Genomic DNA, 20,024 nt, shown 5'->3' on the forward strand with positions numbered 1-20,024 from the left:
AACCAGAGGAAGAACTAATACAAAAGATTAGTGATAAACTAGAGAGTTAGCATTACTCATTGCACAGAAAGATGCCAGTCTCAGGCAGAATTCTAATCCTGATATAATTAGGTAAAACTGAACAAGTTCCTTACTCTTTTTTTTTTTTTAGAAAAATTTTCCATGGTTACATGATTCATGTTCTTACTTTCCCCTTCTCCTTACTCTATGTTCCAATGTCCTTATCTATAAACCCAGAAAACGGCCTGCCTTCCCAGGATTCTTGAGGCTTACCACATACAGATGCCTACAGGGCTTCCTGCAAACACCTCGGGGCTAGCCTCTCACAATGCAATGCAAGGAAATAGCTGAAGCTCTACTGTACCTGGAGTGGCAGGAACCACTTAGCAACATGTCCTGGACTCCCAAGATTCCTGACAGCCCCACCAAATAACCAGTAAATTATGCCACACTGTAAAAAAAAAAAAGTCAAGAAAATACTGTTAGCAATATTTAACATCCACAAGTTATCAATTCAGCTTCCTTCAGTAATTTTCTACTGGACAAAAACAGTATTCCTAGGGCTATTCTGAGTCCTTTGGGGGATAGAAAAGAAGAATGAGATGAGATCTTTGACTTTAAGCAAAGACATGCATAGAGAGGGTAACTAGAGCTTTTCCCAGGGCACCAAACTTAGAAGAAGCTGACATTACTTGTATTCTTTCAGGAGTACAGAAATAACCAAACTTAATTACCCGGTTGGCCAATATATATTGGCCGGGTAATTAAGTTTGGTTTAAAATATATATGTATATATATACACACACACATATGGATGTGTATATAGTTTTTCATGTTAATATAATTATCTAATAATAGCTAATATAATTATCTAATAATAGCTAATTATCTAATAATAGCTAATTATCTAATAATAGCTAATTAGCAGCTCCCTACCCAATACTTCCACCGGGTATCTCATGGTATTTTGGGATTTGTAGCCATAGGGGTTGACCCCTAACCTAAATGAATTTGTTTTTAAAAGTTGATGTGAATGTGCCATAAGAAATAATGAATAGGATGAGTTCAGGAAAAATCTTGAAAGACTTATATGAACTGATGCAAAGTGAAGTGAGCAGAACCAGGAGAACAAAGTATATAGAAATAGAAATACTATATGACGATCAACTATGAAGGACTAAACCATTATTAGCAAAACAGGGTCCCAAGATAACGCCAAGTGACTCATGATAAAAAAAAAATGCTGTCCAAAGCCAAAGAAGAAACTGTTGGAGTCTGCCATCTTTCACTTTTTTCTTTTGTGAGTTTTTTAATGTGTATATGATATGTATCTTCTGTCACGACAAGGGGAATATAGAAATATGAATTGCATGAAAGCACTGGTATTACCAACCTATCACAAACCATTTACTGCCTTGGGGAGAGAGAGGGAGAGAATCTGAATTGCAAAATGTCAGAAAACAATTAAATTGTTTTGACATGTAACTGAAAAAACATAAAAGAAAGTAAAAAAAAATGATATGAAGGTGTGCTTCATGTCTCCAATACTCAATATACCTCTACCTTTAAGAGGTTTGAAATCTCAAAGAAACAAGATTCAGATAAAACAAATAGGAAATACATCATATATAGTGTGTAATTAGAATTTTGTACCCCAGGACTCCATTTCCCAGAATCCCACTTTCGTCCTCATGTTACATCCTTACATTTTGGAGATAAAGTTTCTGTAACCTCTCTTCTCACCCTCTTCTCCCACTAAAGTGGTTGGGAAAACTTCTCTTAACTTTTACTTTTGTTCTTTTTATTTCCTCTACTTCAAGTGATTATTAATAAATCTTAGGAAATATAATACTTGGAGTTATTGGTATTAATTTTAATCTTACAACAGTAATAAATTAGCAAGTGCATCAGTGTATGGGGTGATTAACGAAGAACAGGGGAGTTCAGAACAGGGTAAAATTCTTGTGGACCAGAAGAATTGACGAAGGCTTTCTAGAGCTCCTAGGCTTGTCAGATAGATTGCGAAGAAGCAGAGAGGAGGGAAGAGAAGGTCAAGCAGACAGTAAGAATGAAGGTCCAGGAATGAGAAGGAACATAGGAAGGCAAACCTAGGGAGATCCTAGGCTAGAGAGGGGTGCCTGCTCCTATTGAGAAAATCATCATGTTTTATAGCTAGTTGGCTTATTGATAGCTGTTGAAATCAATGTAATATTAAGAATGTTAAGAGCTGTTTCCATTCTCCTGGCAGATTCACCAATTGAGAATATATGTCTTTTTGTGATTATTCAATCATTTCATCTATATTTGACTCTTCATGATCCCATTTAGAGTTTTCTTGGCAGAGATACTGGAGTTGTCTGCCATTTCCTTCTCCAACCCATTTTACATTTGAGGAAACTGAGGCAAAAAGGGTTAAGCGACTTGTTCATTAAATATCTTGAACTGACCATCCTGTAGATAGCTTAACCTCAACATGACTAATAAACTGATTGTCTTTCCTCCCAAACTCTCCCCTCTTCCTAAACTTCCTTATTATTGAGGGTGTTACCATCCTATCAGTCACCCAGACTCCCAATCTAGGTGTCATCCTTGACTCCTCACTGTCTCTCAACACCACCCATATTTGATGTTACCAAATTTCGGTTGACTCTCTTATACACAGCTGTCTCTCCTGTGGTCCTGGCACTGCTCTAGTAAAGGCTCTTATCATCTTATACTTAGACTATTATAATACCTTGCTGGCTGGTCTGCCTGCCATGAGTCTCTTTCCTTTCATTCCAGTCCATCCTCCACTCAGCTGCCACTTAACCCCACTTGCCCTAGCACTTACTGCTCTTCTGCTTTACAACTAATATTTAGTATTGATTAAAAAACAGAAGGTAAGAGTTAAAAAAAATACTCCTTAAGATAACGCCAGAGTCAGGGGTAGGATTTAGATTTTTGTCTCAGAATCCCTTCTCCTTCTAGAAGGTACAGAGAAGTGTCTGTATTCAGCGGCTCTGAGGGCAATCTGTGGCATCAAAGGGAGATTACATGCTCATGTCCAGAGGCTGACCCCATGACTCAGTGAGGCTGCAGGTAAATTTTCCCTTAAATTTCTGACATATTGTATGTCTTCTTCATGGAAACTGAGGCTCAGGCTTTACCATACATCATCCTACCATGCTATTTTGCTTCTGAATATATGTGCCCATTGTTCTACTGACTGATCTCTCTATTTTTTCAGCTAGTACCAACATACCTGCTGACCTAAGCCTTCTCTGCATGAGCCACACTGGTGGCTAAAGGGACTAAAGTCCCAGGGATGGTAAGAACCAGGTAGCTATCCCTGGCTGACCATCTCACAAATATGCCATTTGTGTCAAGGGAAGGAGAATGATCTGCACAAAATCCATCCCTGCTCCTGGACACAAATTTGACATAAATGCCCACCTGAAGGGCATCATCTCTGCAGGTGAAAATCCAGCATTGTCCTCCTTATCTGAGGTGCACCAATGAATGAGGACAGCAAATGGCAGACAGTATGCCCTGGATGTGATTGGGGATGGAAAAATGGAAAAAGTAAATGTTTCAGAGTAAAATAAGTAGAACCAGGAGGACATTATACAAGTAACAGCAATATTGTGGCATGATCAATTGTGGTAAGTATAGCTATACTCAGCAATACAAAGATCAAGGATAATTCTGAGGGACTTGGGACAAAGAATGCTATGCACCTCCAGACAAAGATCTGTTGGAGTTGGAACACAGATCAAAGCATAGGATTTTTCACTTTAATTTAATTTATTTGGGTTTTTCATTTGGGGTTTTGGTTTTATGAGATTATTCTCTTCCAAAAAGGAACAATATGGAAATAGGTTTTGCATGATAATACATGGATAACCCAGATCCAATTGCTTGCCAGCTCCAGGAGTGGGGAGGAAGAGAGGGAAAGAGACAGTTTGGATCCTATAACTTCAGAAAACATATGTAGAAATTTGTTATTATGTGTAATTGGTAAAATAAAATATCTTTACAAAAAAATAAGTAAATGCTTAAGTGAAGAAGATCTTTGAAATGTGGTGTCTGTTTTGGAAATCTTTTTACTGTTCTGTCTTCACTTGTCTACAGAAGGGGCCACAGCTGTGGTGAGATTACCCCTGCTCTGGAAGATGGCGTTAGTGACAAGTACAAGTCTGAGGGAGCCTCCAAGGGCCATGACGGTCAGTCGGTCAGTCAACAAATAATAATGAAGTGCTTATTTAATTAGGGTCAGCCACTGTGCTTAGGGATAAAAAAAAAAAAAGCAAAAATAAAAAACAAAAGAACATTCCCTGCTCTTAAGAAGGACATATTCAAATGGGGAAACAGCATACATATAACTGGGCACATGGTGCTTTAAATCTTACAAAGTGCATTCCCCAAAACAATGCTATGAGGTATATAATACAAGGAACTTTGCCACCAATTTACAAAGGAGGTAACTGAGGCCCAGAAAATCCATCAACAAGAGCTTAATTTTTTATTAAGGGTTTATTATTGAGTGAACAAAATGGCAGAAATGTTTTCAATAGTCAATGGAGCCCATCCTGGAATTCAGCTATTAGCTGAGGGTCAATATAGGCCAGTGGTTCCCAAAATTTTTTGGCCTACTGCCCCATTTCCAGAAAAAATATTACGTAGCCCCCTGGAAATTAATTTTTTTACATTTTAATAGCAAATAATAGGAAAGATAAATGCACCTGTGGCCATCACCGCTCCCCTGGATCACTGCAGCACCCACCAGGGGGTAGTAGCGCCCACTTTGGGAATCACTGATATAGGCCAAAGGATGGGGCAGACTACAGGAGAGACTTGGGCCACTGGACAAAATCATAGATGACTTATCACCTGTGATTCCTTTTTTTTTTTTTTAGGGACTACTGGAACCTGAGCAATATTATGGGGATCCAGTTCCCTGGGATTTCATTTACAGAGTGGTGAGATTAATAGGCTCCCTAAATGAATTCAAGGTTGTTTTGGCCAGTTTAGAACTATAAGGAAACTTAGAGACCCTTCTCATTTTACAAAAGAACCAGAGATGTTTGGGATCTTTTCCTCCCTGAGGGAAAGGGAGCCTACTGCTATCTTGGAAGTTGGTGGGTGCGGGGTAGGGGAAGGAGGACGAGTGGCACTAAGATGTCTCACAACCCTGAAGGAGAACAATCATGAGAACATCTAAATGAGAGCAAAAAAACTCAAAGGTCATTAGGAAGAAGAGAAGGAAGCACGTCACACTTCTTTCAACAGTAAAGTGTTTCCAGATTGCATCAATGTTTTTGGCAGATCTGAAGCCTTCCCTGGGATCTCTCCCAAACTAGATTGGGGATTCAAAATCCTCAGCAAACTAAGCTCCTTTCCTTGGCATCTCTCTCTCCCTTCTCTCCCCATTCCACTGCGAATCAGCCCCCGTGCCAGACTTCAGTTCCTGCCAGGATTTTGCTGCTCGAGTACAACTGTGTTTATCCAAAGCTCTCAGGGACACCCAAAGCCTTTTAGATAAATAAAAGTTTTGATGGAAAAAGTAAAATGTATTCTGACCTGCCAGGACGGAGCTGACTTTGAGGGATTCTAGATCTGACACCGCTCTCCTCCAGCTGACAACTGGGCTCACGCAAAGGAATCAAGCAAAGAGGCTGAATGCAATCCAGCTGTTCTGGGACTGTGAGAAAACCTGGGATGCCCTGACAATCACCAAGCAGGCTGCTCACCTCCATGAGCCCTGAAGGCCCTTGCCCAGGCACTTGTACTTATCTCTTCCCCCAAGAGCTGAGGATGGACAATTGTCCCCTTTGGAACACCCTTTGTTCAGTAAAACATTGGGCTAGAGGTACCATGGACTTGGTTCAGTGTGGCAGAGTTCCTTTGTTCCAAGTGAAACTAAGTAGCAATTATTAAATATCTTCTGTCTATCAAGCACTGTGCTAAGCACTGGGGTACCAAAAAAAGGCAAAAACAGTCCCTGTCCTCAAGAAGCTCATAGTCTTAATTCTACAACTTTTTAGGCTAGCCTGTCTCAGGAGCTGATGAGCAGGAAAAATATTCCCTCATCAACACTATATAAAAAAACACAAAAGTTGTTGGTTTTTTTTTAAATTAGCATTTGAGAGGGCATCTAGGTAGAGATAGAGAGCTAGGCCTGGAGACTGGAGGTCCTGGGTTTAAATCTGTTCACATTTCCTAGCTGTGTGACCTTGGACAAGTCTTTATTGTCTAGTTCTTATTGCTGTTCTAGTATTGATTCTAATAGTGAAGGGAAGGGAAGGGTTACAAAAAAAAAATTAAGTTAGCATTTGAATTGATTCTGTACTCATCCTTAGAGAGTGTGAAAGTATCACTCAAACCTTAATTTGGCTTTTTTTAAAATACACCCAAACATCTTGCTAGGATCCTCAGAGAAAAATTCTCAATGGCTCCCACATGCCAGACATTTTTTCATGATCCCAATCTAATTTTTCACATCCTAAACTCATAGTGAGAAGGCGTGGGAGGTAGAAATAAGAAGGAAGTAAGCAAGTAAAAGAAGTTGCCATGACAATATCAAATAGATCTAAGGCAAAGGTCCCTAGCTTCTTGGAGGGTAGGGGGGCTTGTTTCTTTTTTTTCCCCCAAGTCCCCGAGTTCACAAAATATGCCAGTGACACATCCTTGAGCCTTGCAATGAACTCCCTGAACAGGAAGCAGATGTCACACAAGCTTCATTGACTGACCATCTGGGGACACCTGCTCTAGACTGAATTTAAATTTCATTCAGCAAAGCATCTACTGTGTACAGAGAGCTGGAGAAGAGACGAAATTTAGTTGAGATGGAATCACCGTCTTCATAGAGTTTACAATCCAGAGAAAAGAAACATCCAGATCACTTTAATATGATCTAATGCATAAGTGCATAAGCAAAGTACAAAGCACTTTATTAAATGTGACAGGAGAAAAGTCATTGGTGACTTGGGGGTGGAAAGAGGAAATCAGAGGAGGCTTCATGGGGTAAACCATAGAGAGAAAGTCATTATGGTGTCAACAGGCTCAGAATCTGACCAGGTATCTAAGCAGCTTCCATCCTATCCCATCCGCTTGTTGGAGACCCCTGGTTTGAACAGTTTCTCATAATGTCGCGACATCTAGAATAGTGATTTGTACAAGACAGATAAGGTCTAGGAGGGCAGGTTTTATTCTCTTCTGTGCCTTGTTTTGCATATAACAGCTTCTCATTGAGTATTTGGGGCACCTAGGTGGTCCAGTGGATAGAATACTGCATCTGGAATCAGGGAGCCATGAGTTTTAAATCAAATCTCGGAATTTACTTGCTGTGTGTCCCTGGAAAGGCGAGCTTAGGTGGCACAGTGGACACAGTCCTTGCCCTGGAATCAGGAAGATACATCTTCAGTAGTTCAAATCCAGCCTTAGACACTTACTAGCTGTGTGACCCTGAGCAAGTTACTTAACCCTGTTTGCCTCAATTTTCTCATCTAGAAAATAAGCTGGAGAAGGAAACAGCAAACCACTGAAGAATCTTTTCCATGAAAAGTGGAACACAACTGAAAAATAACTGAACCAACCCTGGAAAAAAAATCATTTAATCCCTGTTTCCCTCAGTTTCTTCATCTGTAAAGAGAGAATACCAAAAGCATCTACTTCCCAGTGATCTTGTGAGGATCAAACAAGAGATAATAATTGAAAAGTGATAAACACTATGCCTTGGAGATAGTAAACACTATATAAGGGTTAGGTATTATTATTATTTGTTGAATGGATTGTTAATTGAATACAAAGGATTTGTGATGTTGTCTGGAAAGTACTTCACTCACACAATTTACAATCAGCCTAAAGAACATCTTAAAGAATTACCTGAGGCAAATAAATATTAAATGGCTTGTCCAGAATCCTTCACCTAGTAAATGTCAGGGATAGGATTTGAACCCATATCTTCCAGACTCCAAGTCCAGCATCTCCTCCAATAGGTCACATTGCCTATCATATGAATGAGTGAAATAAACTAAACCTTGAGGGATGGGCAAAAACTGTGTTCATAATGATTGAAGATCAGTTCTAATCGGCTAAGGGGGGTTAGGGAGGTTTGGGGGAGAGGGAAAGAACATGAAATATGTAACTATGGGAAAAATATTCAAAATAAAAATTAAAAAACAAAAACAAAATCAGTTCTAATGAGTTCATTTTCCTCTGAGGGACTTCCATTTTCTAACTTCTCTCTGTTTAGAAAGTAGGAATCCCCATTAGAGACCCATCATCTCTTACCTTTACTCCTGTTGCCATGTCTGCAATGGAAAGGACTTCTCCAATGACAAGACTTCTCCTGACAAAATTCTTCTTTTTCTCTGCCTGAAACAAACCATATCTCATGTTAAGTTCTCATTATGTTCTGAGCCCTGCTGGCCAATGATTCCCACCCTGGGCTTCTACCATTCCGGCCCCTGACTTCTTCATCTGGCAATCCAACAACTAAGCCCAGTCCCTTTTGATGTCTTTTCCTTGACTGTGGTCTGATCCCACGCACTTATATCTAGCATGTCCTCTCTGAGGACGGTTTTAGAAACATGGTAGGTGTTTGAGTCAGTACTAATCACATATTTAGAAATTTCCATCCTCCTGCAACCTAGAAGATTGGAGAATGCTTGGAAAATACTCCAATCAGAGAATCAAATGCAAACTATTTTTAGGAAGCTCTTGTTCCCAGGGATTTAATGATTTCATACCAGCAAAGTCCTGGAACATCTTAGGCAGGATTTGAACCCGGGTCGTCTGACATCAGGCCCAGTATTCTTTTCATTATACCTTGTTGCTCCCCTTGAAATACTTTGCCTACATAATCTCATTTGCACCTCTGAGGTACATGTTCTAAAATATTTATAGAGGTTCTTTGTTGTTGTTGATTCTGCCTTTAATAGAATCTTTTTCAATTTTTTTCTTAATTACATGAAAAAATAAAATTTAACCTTCAATTTTTAAAGTTTCAGTCAAATTCTCACCCCTGCCTCCCTTCCTTCCCCACTCCCTGAGAAGACAAACTCTCTTTGTGGTGGCAAAGAATTGGAAATTGAGGGGGCACCCATCAATTGGGAATAACTAAATAAGTTGGGGCATATGATCATGATGCAATACTACTGCACCATAAGAAATGATAAGCTGATTAATTTTTTAAAGATATGGAAAAACTTGCATGAAATTATGAAGAGCAAAATGAGTAGAACCAAGAAGACATATGCAGCAACAGAAATATTGTGCAAAGAATGACTTGTATATGTCCAACTCCAGAGAAAGAACGGATAAAAACATACAAGATGCAGTTTTCTATATACATATTTTTTTTTGTCAAATGATGTCTTTTCTAGTGCAGGAGGAGAGAAAAGGAGGAAGATGCCTGAGAATTTCAACATAACAAGTGAATAAATAAATTTCAAAATAAATAAAATAAAACACTTTAAAAAAAGATATATTAGCAGATTTGATTATCCCCATTCTCCCAAAGAAGAAATTGAGGTTCAGAAAAAGTAGCCAACTTGTTCATGGTTATATTGCCTAGTAAGTGCCGAGTAAGTTCAAAGATAGGTTTATCCTGACTTCATTAAGTCTCAAGTGCTTCCCATTATACCATCTTACAAGAGCATCATCCCCTGACCAGTATTAGCATGCTATGGTCCATGGGTTGATGAAGAATGAAACATGCCTAAAACACAATGACCTCTAAAAGTATTTCTGAATGGATGCAAATACAGGGCATTTCAAAGCTGTTGATCTATTTACTCTATGGAAAGTCCAGCTTCTGAGATGACTGACTTTATTTTACAATTCTGACACTTTCTTTGGTTTCTCTGCCTAGGTTTTGTGTATTACCACCACCACCACTTTCATAAAATTTTGGGATGTTTCTCTCCCAGTTAATTCTACTTATTGCCACCTTAGTTATATTTGAAAACAGAATGTCTGGTCTATTGGTCAGGATCTGCGGATCTGTCATTGGAGGCTCTAACCAATATATAATAATATATAATATATATGGAACATATATGGAATCACTTCCTACAATGTCATATTCATTGTTCATCTACTTTGGAAGGCAGCATGGTACGCTGGGAAAATTGTATTATGACTCTGGGAACCTCGGTTTGACTCCTATCTCTGACAAAGACTACCTTTGTGACTTTGAGCAAGTCACTGAATCTCTTTGGACTTCAATTTCCTCATTTGTGAAATGAAGTGATGAATGAGATGACCCCTAAGATTCCATCCCATCTCCAAGCCTATCATCCCTTGACTAACTGACAAATGTTAAAGAAGAATCATTGTTGCAGCCATTTTCCAGTCATGTCTGACTCTTTGTGGCCCCATTTGGGGTTTTCTTGGCAAAGATAATGGAGTGGTTTACCATTTCCTTCTCCAGCTCATTTTACAGATGAGAAAACTGAGGTAGGGTTAAATGACTTGTCCAGGATCACATGGTTCATAAATTTCTGAAGCCAAATTTGAACTCAGATCTCCCTGACTCCAGGCCCAATGCTCTATCTACTATGACATCTAGAGGCCAAGATCATGTATGTGAAACACCATATGCATGTGATGTCACATTACGATGGTTCCTATATAGTGGTAGCATGATCATTATGATGGTGTAATCCATGGCTGACAAAAGACGGCATCTTCCAAATATTTCACCAGCTGCTGTGCATAGCTTGTATCTGTCAGACAATAAGGTTTTTATTTTTCCTTTATTACATACTTTTTTTTTAACCCTTACCTTTTGTTTTAGAATTGATTCTACATATTGGTTCCAAGGCAGAAGAGTGGTAAGAGCTAGACCATGAGGGTTAAGTGACTCACCCAGGGTCACACAGCTGGGAAGTGTCTGAGACCACATTTGAACCCAGGACCTCACCAGGCCTGTCTCTCAATCCACTGAGCCATGTAGCTGTTCCCTATTACATATCTTTTTATAGCAAACGCTTCCCATCATGGGGCACTACAATAAAACCTTCATTTTTTTCAAGCAAGAAGCACAGATTCAAATTTAAACATTACTAAGCTGACATATTTACATTTGAAGCTGTTTGTGCCTATTTCTGGCATTTCTAGTCTCACACTACTATTTCTCTAGCTTTGATGGAATCAAATCCTTTGTATGAAATAATCTTCTGATTTTATAATCTGGGAGTGATAGAAATGGCCAAAGGGATTTCCTTCTACAAAGAGATCCTTTCTATTATAAGCTCATAGATATGGAACTTGAAGGGATCTCAGAGAGCACCTAGTCCAACTCTTTCCTTTTACAGATGAGGAAACTGAGCCCAAGGAGGTGACATGATTTGCCCAAAGTCATATAGGTGGTAAGTACCAAGAATAGGATTTGAATCCAAAACCTCGGATGACAAAAATAAGTTGTTGTTTTTTCCCCAGTTCCAGGAATGCCTACAAATGTTTGGCTATTCATACTCCATTATCAACATAATAATCCCTTCTAGGCATGGACAGGCCATTTTACATTGTCAAATGAACACATGAATACTACTACTATATATATAAAAGAACAAAAGCTCATATAGAGAGCTCACTATGTGCCACACATTATGGTGAGGGCTTTACAGATGTGATCTCATTTGAACCTTACAACAACTCTGGGGATATGTTTTACTCTGATTCCCATTTTACAGATGGGGAAACTGAGGCAAATAAAGGTTTAGTGACTTTCCCAGGGTGATACAACTAGTAAGTTTCTGAGGCTGGATTTGAACCTACAAATGCTTGGCTATTAATGCTCCATTATTGACATAATAATTCCTTCTAGGCACAGACAGCGCCATTTTACATGGCCAAATGAAAATATGAGTACTACAATCTATACGGCTTAGTGAAAGAATCTGATATAGTCTCTGACTCCAGGTCTAGCACTCTATCCATTGTTGTCACTGAACTGGCAATTCTGCCTACCTTGAGCCTTTTCTCCAGTTAAAGGAAGCCTACATATGTATACTTTACACTGATTTATTTGATTCACACCAATAATACAATCTCTCCAATTGCAGAAAAATTTTTTATTCCAAAGATTTGTGAAAATTGTCAGCAATGTGGAACATCTAAGTGACTTGGGATGACTGACATTTTTCCACTACAGATTTCATTGGTGCCATCATCACTAACACTCTCAGTCACTTTTAATATTAAGCTCTGCTTTAGAGGATTTAAAAAAAAAAAAGTTCAAATGATCCACAGAGCCTAAACACCCAATGAAATGATGCTTGCACTCAGATTTTTTACTAAAGCTATATCAGTGCTACTTACATCTCTTTTTGGAAGATTTAGCCCTACACAGAACTTGAGGAGATTATTTGACTGTCACTGGAGTCCTCGTTTTATGTGATCTTTCATTGATCTGTGGTCTCTTTAATATGGAAACCATCTCCAATGATGAAAAATGGAACCCATCCATGCCTACTTATCTATACTGTCCTTGCTCACATCCTCCCAAAAAACCGCAGCAGGAGTTCTAAAACTAACATGGACCACCTTAGATCACTTAATATTACACGGGTACCAAAGGAGCAGGGGAGCTGTCCACTAGCTATCCATGGCTTTCACCACACGGCTAGTCCATCTTTTTTTCTGATTACACATGCTTCTCCTATGAAATTTTTTATTGTACTATGTTACAATCTGTTTGGTCCACCATATAATTCCTCCACTTTGGCTGACCCACAACTTTATTCTTTCGAGACTATGATATTCCATGATTCACATCATGGGACAGTGGAAGTAATAAAGGCTTTGGAGTCATTGGACACTAATGCAAATCCTACCTCAGAGATTTACTAGCTGTTTGACCCTGGTCAAGACCCTAAATTATTTCAGCTTTAGCTTCTTCATCTGTAAAATGGGGACAATAATAATAGCACTTATCTCCAAGAGTTATTCTAAGGATCTAATGAGATAATCTATGTAAAGCTCTTTGGAAACTTTAAAGTGCTACGTAAATAATAGCTATCGTATGTCACTCAAGAAATATTGGGAAGGGGTTAGCAGCTGGGTAACTCAGTGGATTGAGAGCCAGGCTTAGAGATGGGAAGTCCTAGGTTCAAATCTGGCCTCAGACACTTCCTAGTTGTGTGACCCTGGGCAAATCACCAAACTCCCATTGTCTAGCCCTTACCACTCTTCTGCCTTGGAACCAACACACAGTATTGATTCTAAGATGGAAGGTGAGGCTTTAAAAAAAAGTAAAAAGAAATATAATGGTGTCAAAAAGTGAACCATTATTTCAGGGAGAAGATTGATATCTTTAAAAGAACTGTTCAGTTTCCTAAAGGCAACATAATCTGCTTTTCTCCTCTTGTTCAGTTTTGGGCTCAGATACTGTGCATTTGCAATGGCTTAGCCAAGATATCTGTACTGATGGATGAGCTCTATCGGTTATTCATCCAACCACATAATATAGTCTGGCTAGGCTGGGGTATTTGTCAGCCTTTTGGTTTTTACTATGTTGAAAATCCCATCAATCCAAGAGGCAATCTCTTGGTTTTTGCCAGAATTCTTCCCTGTTGAAGTGGCAAGATTCTAATTGTTGATTATAGTCTCCAAATGATGAACAGCTGATGGGTTCATTTTATAAATTTTGAAGATTTAAACCAGATCTCTATAGTGTCTTCCTTAATACTAATAATAGCAATCTGAGATTATGCCTAGAGAATTACAAAACCCTTTTTAAAAATAGTAATAATAATAATGACATCTAACATTTATATAGCACTTACTATGCACTAGGCTAAGTATTTTATAATTACCTGATTGTCACAACAACCCTAGTAGGTAGATGATATTATCTCTATTTTACAGATGAGGAAACCAAGGCAGACATCAGTTAAGTGACCTGCCCAAAGTTATACAACTAATAAGTGGCTGAGGCTGGATTTGAACTCAGGACTTCCTGACTCCAGGCCCAGGGCTCAAGCCACTGAACCACCTAACAGCAAGAACAAAAAACAACCTTAATGGCTCCTGATTTGCAGAAGTAGGGTATATACCTCAACTGACCTTTCCAGAATGCTAAAGGTCTCGTCTAATCTCTCACCATACCAACCTCATGTATCTATGAGATCATCCTCCAGGATTAAGGGTATAGCCTATGATCGTGAAACAGTATGACCAGTTACAACAACTAATATTCATTTTTCGAAAGAGCTTTAAAGTCTGCAAAACCCTTTATGTCTTCTCTCTCATTTTCTAGCCAACAGCTAGCTACCTACGAGGTAGATTATTCATTCTTCCATTTTATTGATGCAGAAATTGAGACTTGGAGAGATTAAGAATTCTCCCCAGGATCACACAACTAGTAAGGTTTGGGGATTGGAATCCAGGACCTTCCTGCTTCCAGGTCTAACACTCTATCTACTACACCACACTGCCTTGTAAATGGGATAAGACCCAGGTTTCTAAGCAAGGGCTTCTTACCACAAAGCTGTAAACCAGGTGACCATTTGAATGAGAGATCTGTGGCAGGACAGAGAGAAACAGCCTATCTTAGAATCAGGAATATTTGAGCTCAAGTCTTACCTTGAACCTAGGTATTCCCTGTCTATATTAACCAGGTGACCATGAGCTGGATGCTTAATCTCTAAGGCTCCCCATCTAAGACTACCCAAGACAGGTCAAACTGTATCAGTAAAGGGAGTTTCCATGCTAAGATTTCCTTACAATGATGCAGTCTTTGATCCTGAAAATAAAGAGAGACTGATTCATAAGCCTTTTTGCTAAAAAAAAATCAATGAATTATTTTTTGATTATCTATTTACCACTGACCCTATAATGATCTGGAGCACCTAGGTGATGCAATGGATAGAGTGCTGGACCTAGAGTCAGGAAGACTCATCTTCATGAGTTTGAATCTTGTCTCTGACACTGAGTGACCCTGGGCAAGTCAGCTAATCCTGTTTGCCTCAGTTTTCTCATCTGTAAAATGAGCTGGAGAAGGAAATGGAAAACCAATTGGGTATCTTTGCCAAGAAAACCCTATATGAGGTCACAAAGAGTGGGATGTAACTGAATGTCAATAATAATAATAATCTGATCTATAATAGCAACACAAATAGTCTATCACAGATTTAGAGTTGGAAGAACTCTCAGGGGCCAACTAATCCAAATGACTCCCATTTTACAGGTAGGGAAACTCAGACTTAGAGGTTAAGTAATTTATCCAAGGTCCCACAAGTAGTAAGTAGCAGAGCTGCAATCTAAACCTATGCCTATGCTTCCAAATCATTTCCACCCTCCAATACCACTGGCCTGGTTATCTCTCTAATCATTTTGAGTAGCCTTTCTTTTTCTTCAGACCGGATATTAATCTTTCCACAATATGACAGCCTCCATCCCAAAAGGATATGATTATTTTATACTGACAGGCAAGTATGTTAAAGTTTATATTTGGAGGGATTTAGAGTTTTATAATCTTCATGAAGAAAAGGAAATTTTATAATCTTCCTAAAGGAGAAGAAAGGAAAGGAAAGGAAAGGAAAGGAAAGGAAAGGAAAGGAAAGGAAAGGAGAGGAGAGGAGAGGAGAGGAGAGGAGAGGAGAGGAGAGGAGAGGAGAGGAGNAGAAAGAAAGAAAGAAAGAAAGAAAGAAAGAAAGAAAGAAAGAAAGAAAGAAAGAAAGAAAGAAAGAAAGAAAGAAAGAAAGAAAGAAAGAAAGAAAGAAAGAAAGAAAGAAAGAAAGAAAGAAAGAAAGAAAGAAAGAAAGAAAGAAAGAAAGAAAGAAAGAAAGAAAGAAAGAAAGAAAGAAAGAAAGAAAGAAAGAAAGAAAGAAAGAAAGAAAGAAAGAAAGAAAGAAAGAAAGAAAGAAAGAAAGAAAGAAAGAAAGAAAGAAAGAAAGAAAGAAAGAAAGAAAGAAAGAAAGAAAGAAAGAAAGAAAGAAAGAAAGAAAGAAAGAAAGAAAGAAAGAAAGAAAGAAAGAAAGAAAGAAAGAAAGAAAGGGAGGGAGAAAGGGAGAAAGAAAGGGAGGGAGAAAGGGAGAAAGGGAGAAAGGGAGAAAGAGAGAAAGAGAGAAAGAGAAAAAGAGAGAAAGAGGAGAGGAGGAGAGGGGGAAACAGAGAGAGAGAGAGAAAATTTAAGAAAAGGAAATTTTCCAAGTTGATGAAGGGAATACAACTAGATGACAGACTTTCAAACAAGAATTATTTCTGACTCCATCTTGCTGAAATATCCTGCTGCATTGTGATAGGGAAGGACTCTCACCATGACCCCGTTAGCAGCCTGCCATGGCTTGGGCTTTTCCAACTGGTAAGTGCCCTGACTGTGGCAGTCATTGCCCATTTCCTTTTTACAATAAGTGGCATTTCCATGGGTCTGTCTGTATATATTTTCTCTTTTCAGAACTGCACTGCTTCAATATTTTGACATTTGGGGACTTCTCAGACACAACCCTCCCAGTTGACACTTTGTCAAATGGCAGCAAACTCTCCTTTGGCCTCCAGTTGTGGCTATTGGAAGACCTGATGGGATTTCTTTGGGCTATTCTGGAAGCCTTTATTTTGTTTGATTTTTTTTCCCCCATCCTAGCTGTCTTGAACTATCCATAAGCATTTTAAATATCTGATTAATGTCACTTGATCTACTCACAGCCTGTCTTCACTTAGGTCACTCAGTATAGGGAGAGCAATTATTTTGCTAATTTTGTTTAATCAGCTTGGTTGGGTATGGTATTTGTAAGCCTCTCCAGGTCTTTTCAGAGCTTGCTCATTTTCTGTTCTGGGCCTTTCTAGGCAGGCTTCATCTTTCACTCTGTTCACATGGTGACTGTTCTTTTGGAGCAAGCTTGCAAGTCCCTTTATTGTTGCTGCTGCTACTGCTAATCTGACAAAGTCAACACCACATATTTAAAGTCTACTCTTTCACTGGGGCAGCTAGATGGGGCAGTGGATAGAGCGCTGGGCCTAGAGTCAGGGAGATTGGTCTTCCTGAGTTCAAATCTGGCCTCAGAAACTTAGTAGCTGGGTGACTCTGGGCAAGTCACTTAACCCTGTTTGCCTCAGTTTCTCTTCTGTCAAATGAGCTGAAGAAGGAAATGGCAAACTGGTCTAGTATCTTTGCCAAGAAAACCCCAAATGGGGTTATAAAGAGCTAGACATGACTAAACAACATCAACAATCTTTCATTGAGACAGGAAAATTCAACTCAACAAACATTTATTAAATTCATAGGATTACAAACTGTGAGAAATAAAAAGACAAAGATAAAATGGCACCAGCCCTCAGGGAGCTTAAGTTCTACTGATAGAACCTGGTTCTCAAGGTAGGTACATGAAACAGTAGATAGAATATTGGTTCTGGAATCAAGTAACTCTGAGCAAGTCAGTTGACCACTGTTTGCCTCCATTTCCTCAACTATGAAATAGGAATCGTAATCGTATCTACCCCAGGATTGTTGTGAGACCAAATAAGATAATAACTGGAAAACTCTCACCACAATGCCTGACATATCGTGGACACTATATAAATGCTTGTTGGTATACTGACACGTATATTTAATATACAATGAATGTATGCATGTTTATGTGTTCTGTGTGTTTATAAATATGTCTACACATTTGTGCACAAATTACAAGTGCATATTGGTACTGGTATAAATGTGTAAGTGTATCCATGCTATTGCACTACATATGCCTGCCTGCCTATGTTTAACATAGATCCAACTGTGTATAAATGGTTCTGTTATTTTATATATATATGTGTATATATAGGGGGGTCGTGAGCATATGCAGGGCAGTACAGCCTTTATTGAAGAGATCTTTGAAAAGCAAAAGCTATTGAAAAGGTTTATGGAAGCGTCATCAGAGAGACAGTAGAGAGGCAGAGATAAAAGATAGATACATAGACAGACAGATACACAGAGACATAGGGAGAGACAGAGAGATAGAGAGAGACAGATAGAGAAATAAAAGATAAACAGACAGACATACAGAGAGACAGAGGGATAAAAAGAGAAAGACAGAGAGAGAGAGATAAGAGAGACAGATGATAGAGAGACAGGCAAAGACAGAAAGATAAAAAGAGAGAGACAGAAAAATAGAGATATAGAGAGAGACAGAGACAGAGATAAAATAGATAGATAGATAGATAGATAGATAGATAGATAGATAGATAGATANGATAAAATAGATAGATAGATAGATAGATAGATAGATAGATAGATAGATAGATAGATAGACAGACATACAAGAGAGATAGAGAGATAAAAAGAGAAAGACAGAGAGATAGACATAGATAAAAGAGAAAGAGATAATAGATAGATAGGTAGATAGATAGATAGATAGATAGATAGTTAGATAGATAGATTTTAAAAATCTTTAACGCTTACCTTCCATCTTAGAATCAATATTGTGTATTGGTTCTAAGGAAGAAGTAAAAAGTAAGAGATTAAGTGACTTGCCCAGGATCACACAGCTAAGAAGTATCTGACGCCGAATTTGAACCCAGGACTTCTTGTTTACAAGCCTGGTTCTCTATCCACTGAGTCATCAAACTACTCAACTCTGTTATGTATTAAATAAATGTATATATTATACAAACACCTCAATTTTAACATCTTCAGTGGATAAAATGGTTTCTTTTCTCTAGGGTTGATTAGGAAAGTTTTCATTTTCTCCACTGAGCTGGCAAGGATATCTTAACTCCATTGTTCAATGTCATTGTTCAGCCAGTATTTCTTCAAGTTAAAAACAAAACAAAACAAAACAAAAAAAAAAAAAACGTTCCCAACATAGTTGAGGATCAAGTAGGCTATTCTTCACTTAAGCATTTAGAAGAACCAGAATAATGCTCAGTTTAAATGTGGAAGTTCTTAAATGAGCCTCATTTTGGTCAGTAAACTTACACAAATTCAAATTAAATCTTCATCCAAATTTATTTCAATGGGCATGTCTATTTCCTTGCCATAAATAAAATCGAAACCAGGCTTCCAATCTCAGTTCCTAGGTCTATCAGGCTACATTTAGATCAGTCCTCCCAAGACATTCTTGGATTGTAGAAGAAAGCCATATCTCACTTTAATGAGACAGATAAAGTTTAACTACTTTCCCAACCAGCACTGAAAGACTATTCCTAGGCCAGACCACAAGGCAGATCGTTCAGGGAGAGAATGATTTTTGTTATTTAGAAAATGCAAATGCTGCTCTTCTAGATTAAAACACATGAAGGAAAAAAACAAGGGGAGAAACTGAGGATCCTTGAGCCTGAGCAAGCTACACAGGAACATCTCAAAGGATGCCTCTAATGTAGTCTAAGAGTGGATCTATTTAGAAAAACTACTTATGGATTTTTGTAAAATATTCAAAGCTACCAGCCTCACTATCCCAGTTCTATAAGAAAAGAAAAGAAGAATGAGGGAGAAAGTCAGGAGTCAGGTTTCTAAGCTATTAAGATAAATGTCTCATGCGCACAGTCCTCTGCCAATGCAGGTTGGATCCCAAAGAGCTGTTCTATGAGGGCAAGATCTTAGAATCACAGGATTCAAAGACTAAAGGGGCCTCAGAGGCCATCTAGACATATCTCTTTATTTTAAAGAAGAAGAAACTGAAAGGCCAAGGAAAGCAGCTAGACAGCACAGTAGATGAAACACTGGACCTGAAATGAGTAGGACCTGAATTCAAATCCAGCCACAGGCATTTACTAGGTGTGTGACCCTAGCCAAGTTACTTAAGCCTATTTGCCTCAGTTTTTTCCTCTATAAAATGGGAATAATAAAAGCATCTATCTCCCATGGTTGTTGTAAAAATTAAATGAGATATCTGCAAAGTAATTCGTAACCCAGCATCAAGGATGGGAATTGGATCTTGGATCTTCCAACTCCAGAGCTAATACTCTTTCCACCCTACCAGACAGTTCAATAAAGAGTCCCTATTCGGTCCAATAAACATTTATTGATCACCTACTGTATGCAAGTCATTAGGAATAAAAAAAAAATCAAAGGTGGGACAAAGAAGAGGGAAAGAAAAGAGAGAATCCCTGAAGTACCA

At 38.5% G+C, this 20,024-nt stretch overlaps 1 protein-coding gene across 1 annotated transcript in view; it reads right to left on the reverse strand.

The window, feature by feature from the left end:
- The window catches only part of ACOXL (acyl-CoA oxidase like), a 511,038-nt gene extending 502,662 nt beyond the window's left edge, over window positions 1-8,376 (reverse strand). The window contains exons 1-2 of the mRNA XM_044659510.1: window positions 8,272-8,376; window positions 365-451 (exon numbers count right to left, since the gene is read on the reverse strand). Coding sequence (XP_044515445.1) covers window positions 365-451; window positions 8,272-8,376 — 192 coding nt within the window. The remainder of the gene's footprint in view (window positions 1-364; window positions 452-8,271) is intronic.
- Window positions 8,377-20,024: the final 11,648 nt, after the last annotated feature.

This window comes from Gracilinanus agilis, chromosome 2, assembly GCF_016433145.1.
Source record: "Gracilinanus agilis isolate LMUSP501 chromosome 2, AgileGrace, whole genome shotgun sequence".
In the NCBI taxonomy this organism is placed as follows: Eukaryota; Metazoa; Chordata; class Mammalia; order Didelphimorphia; family Didelphidae; genus Gracilinanus; species Gracilinanus agilis.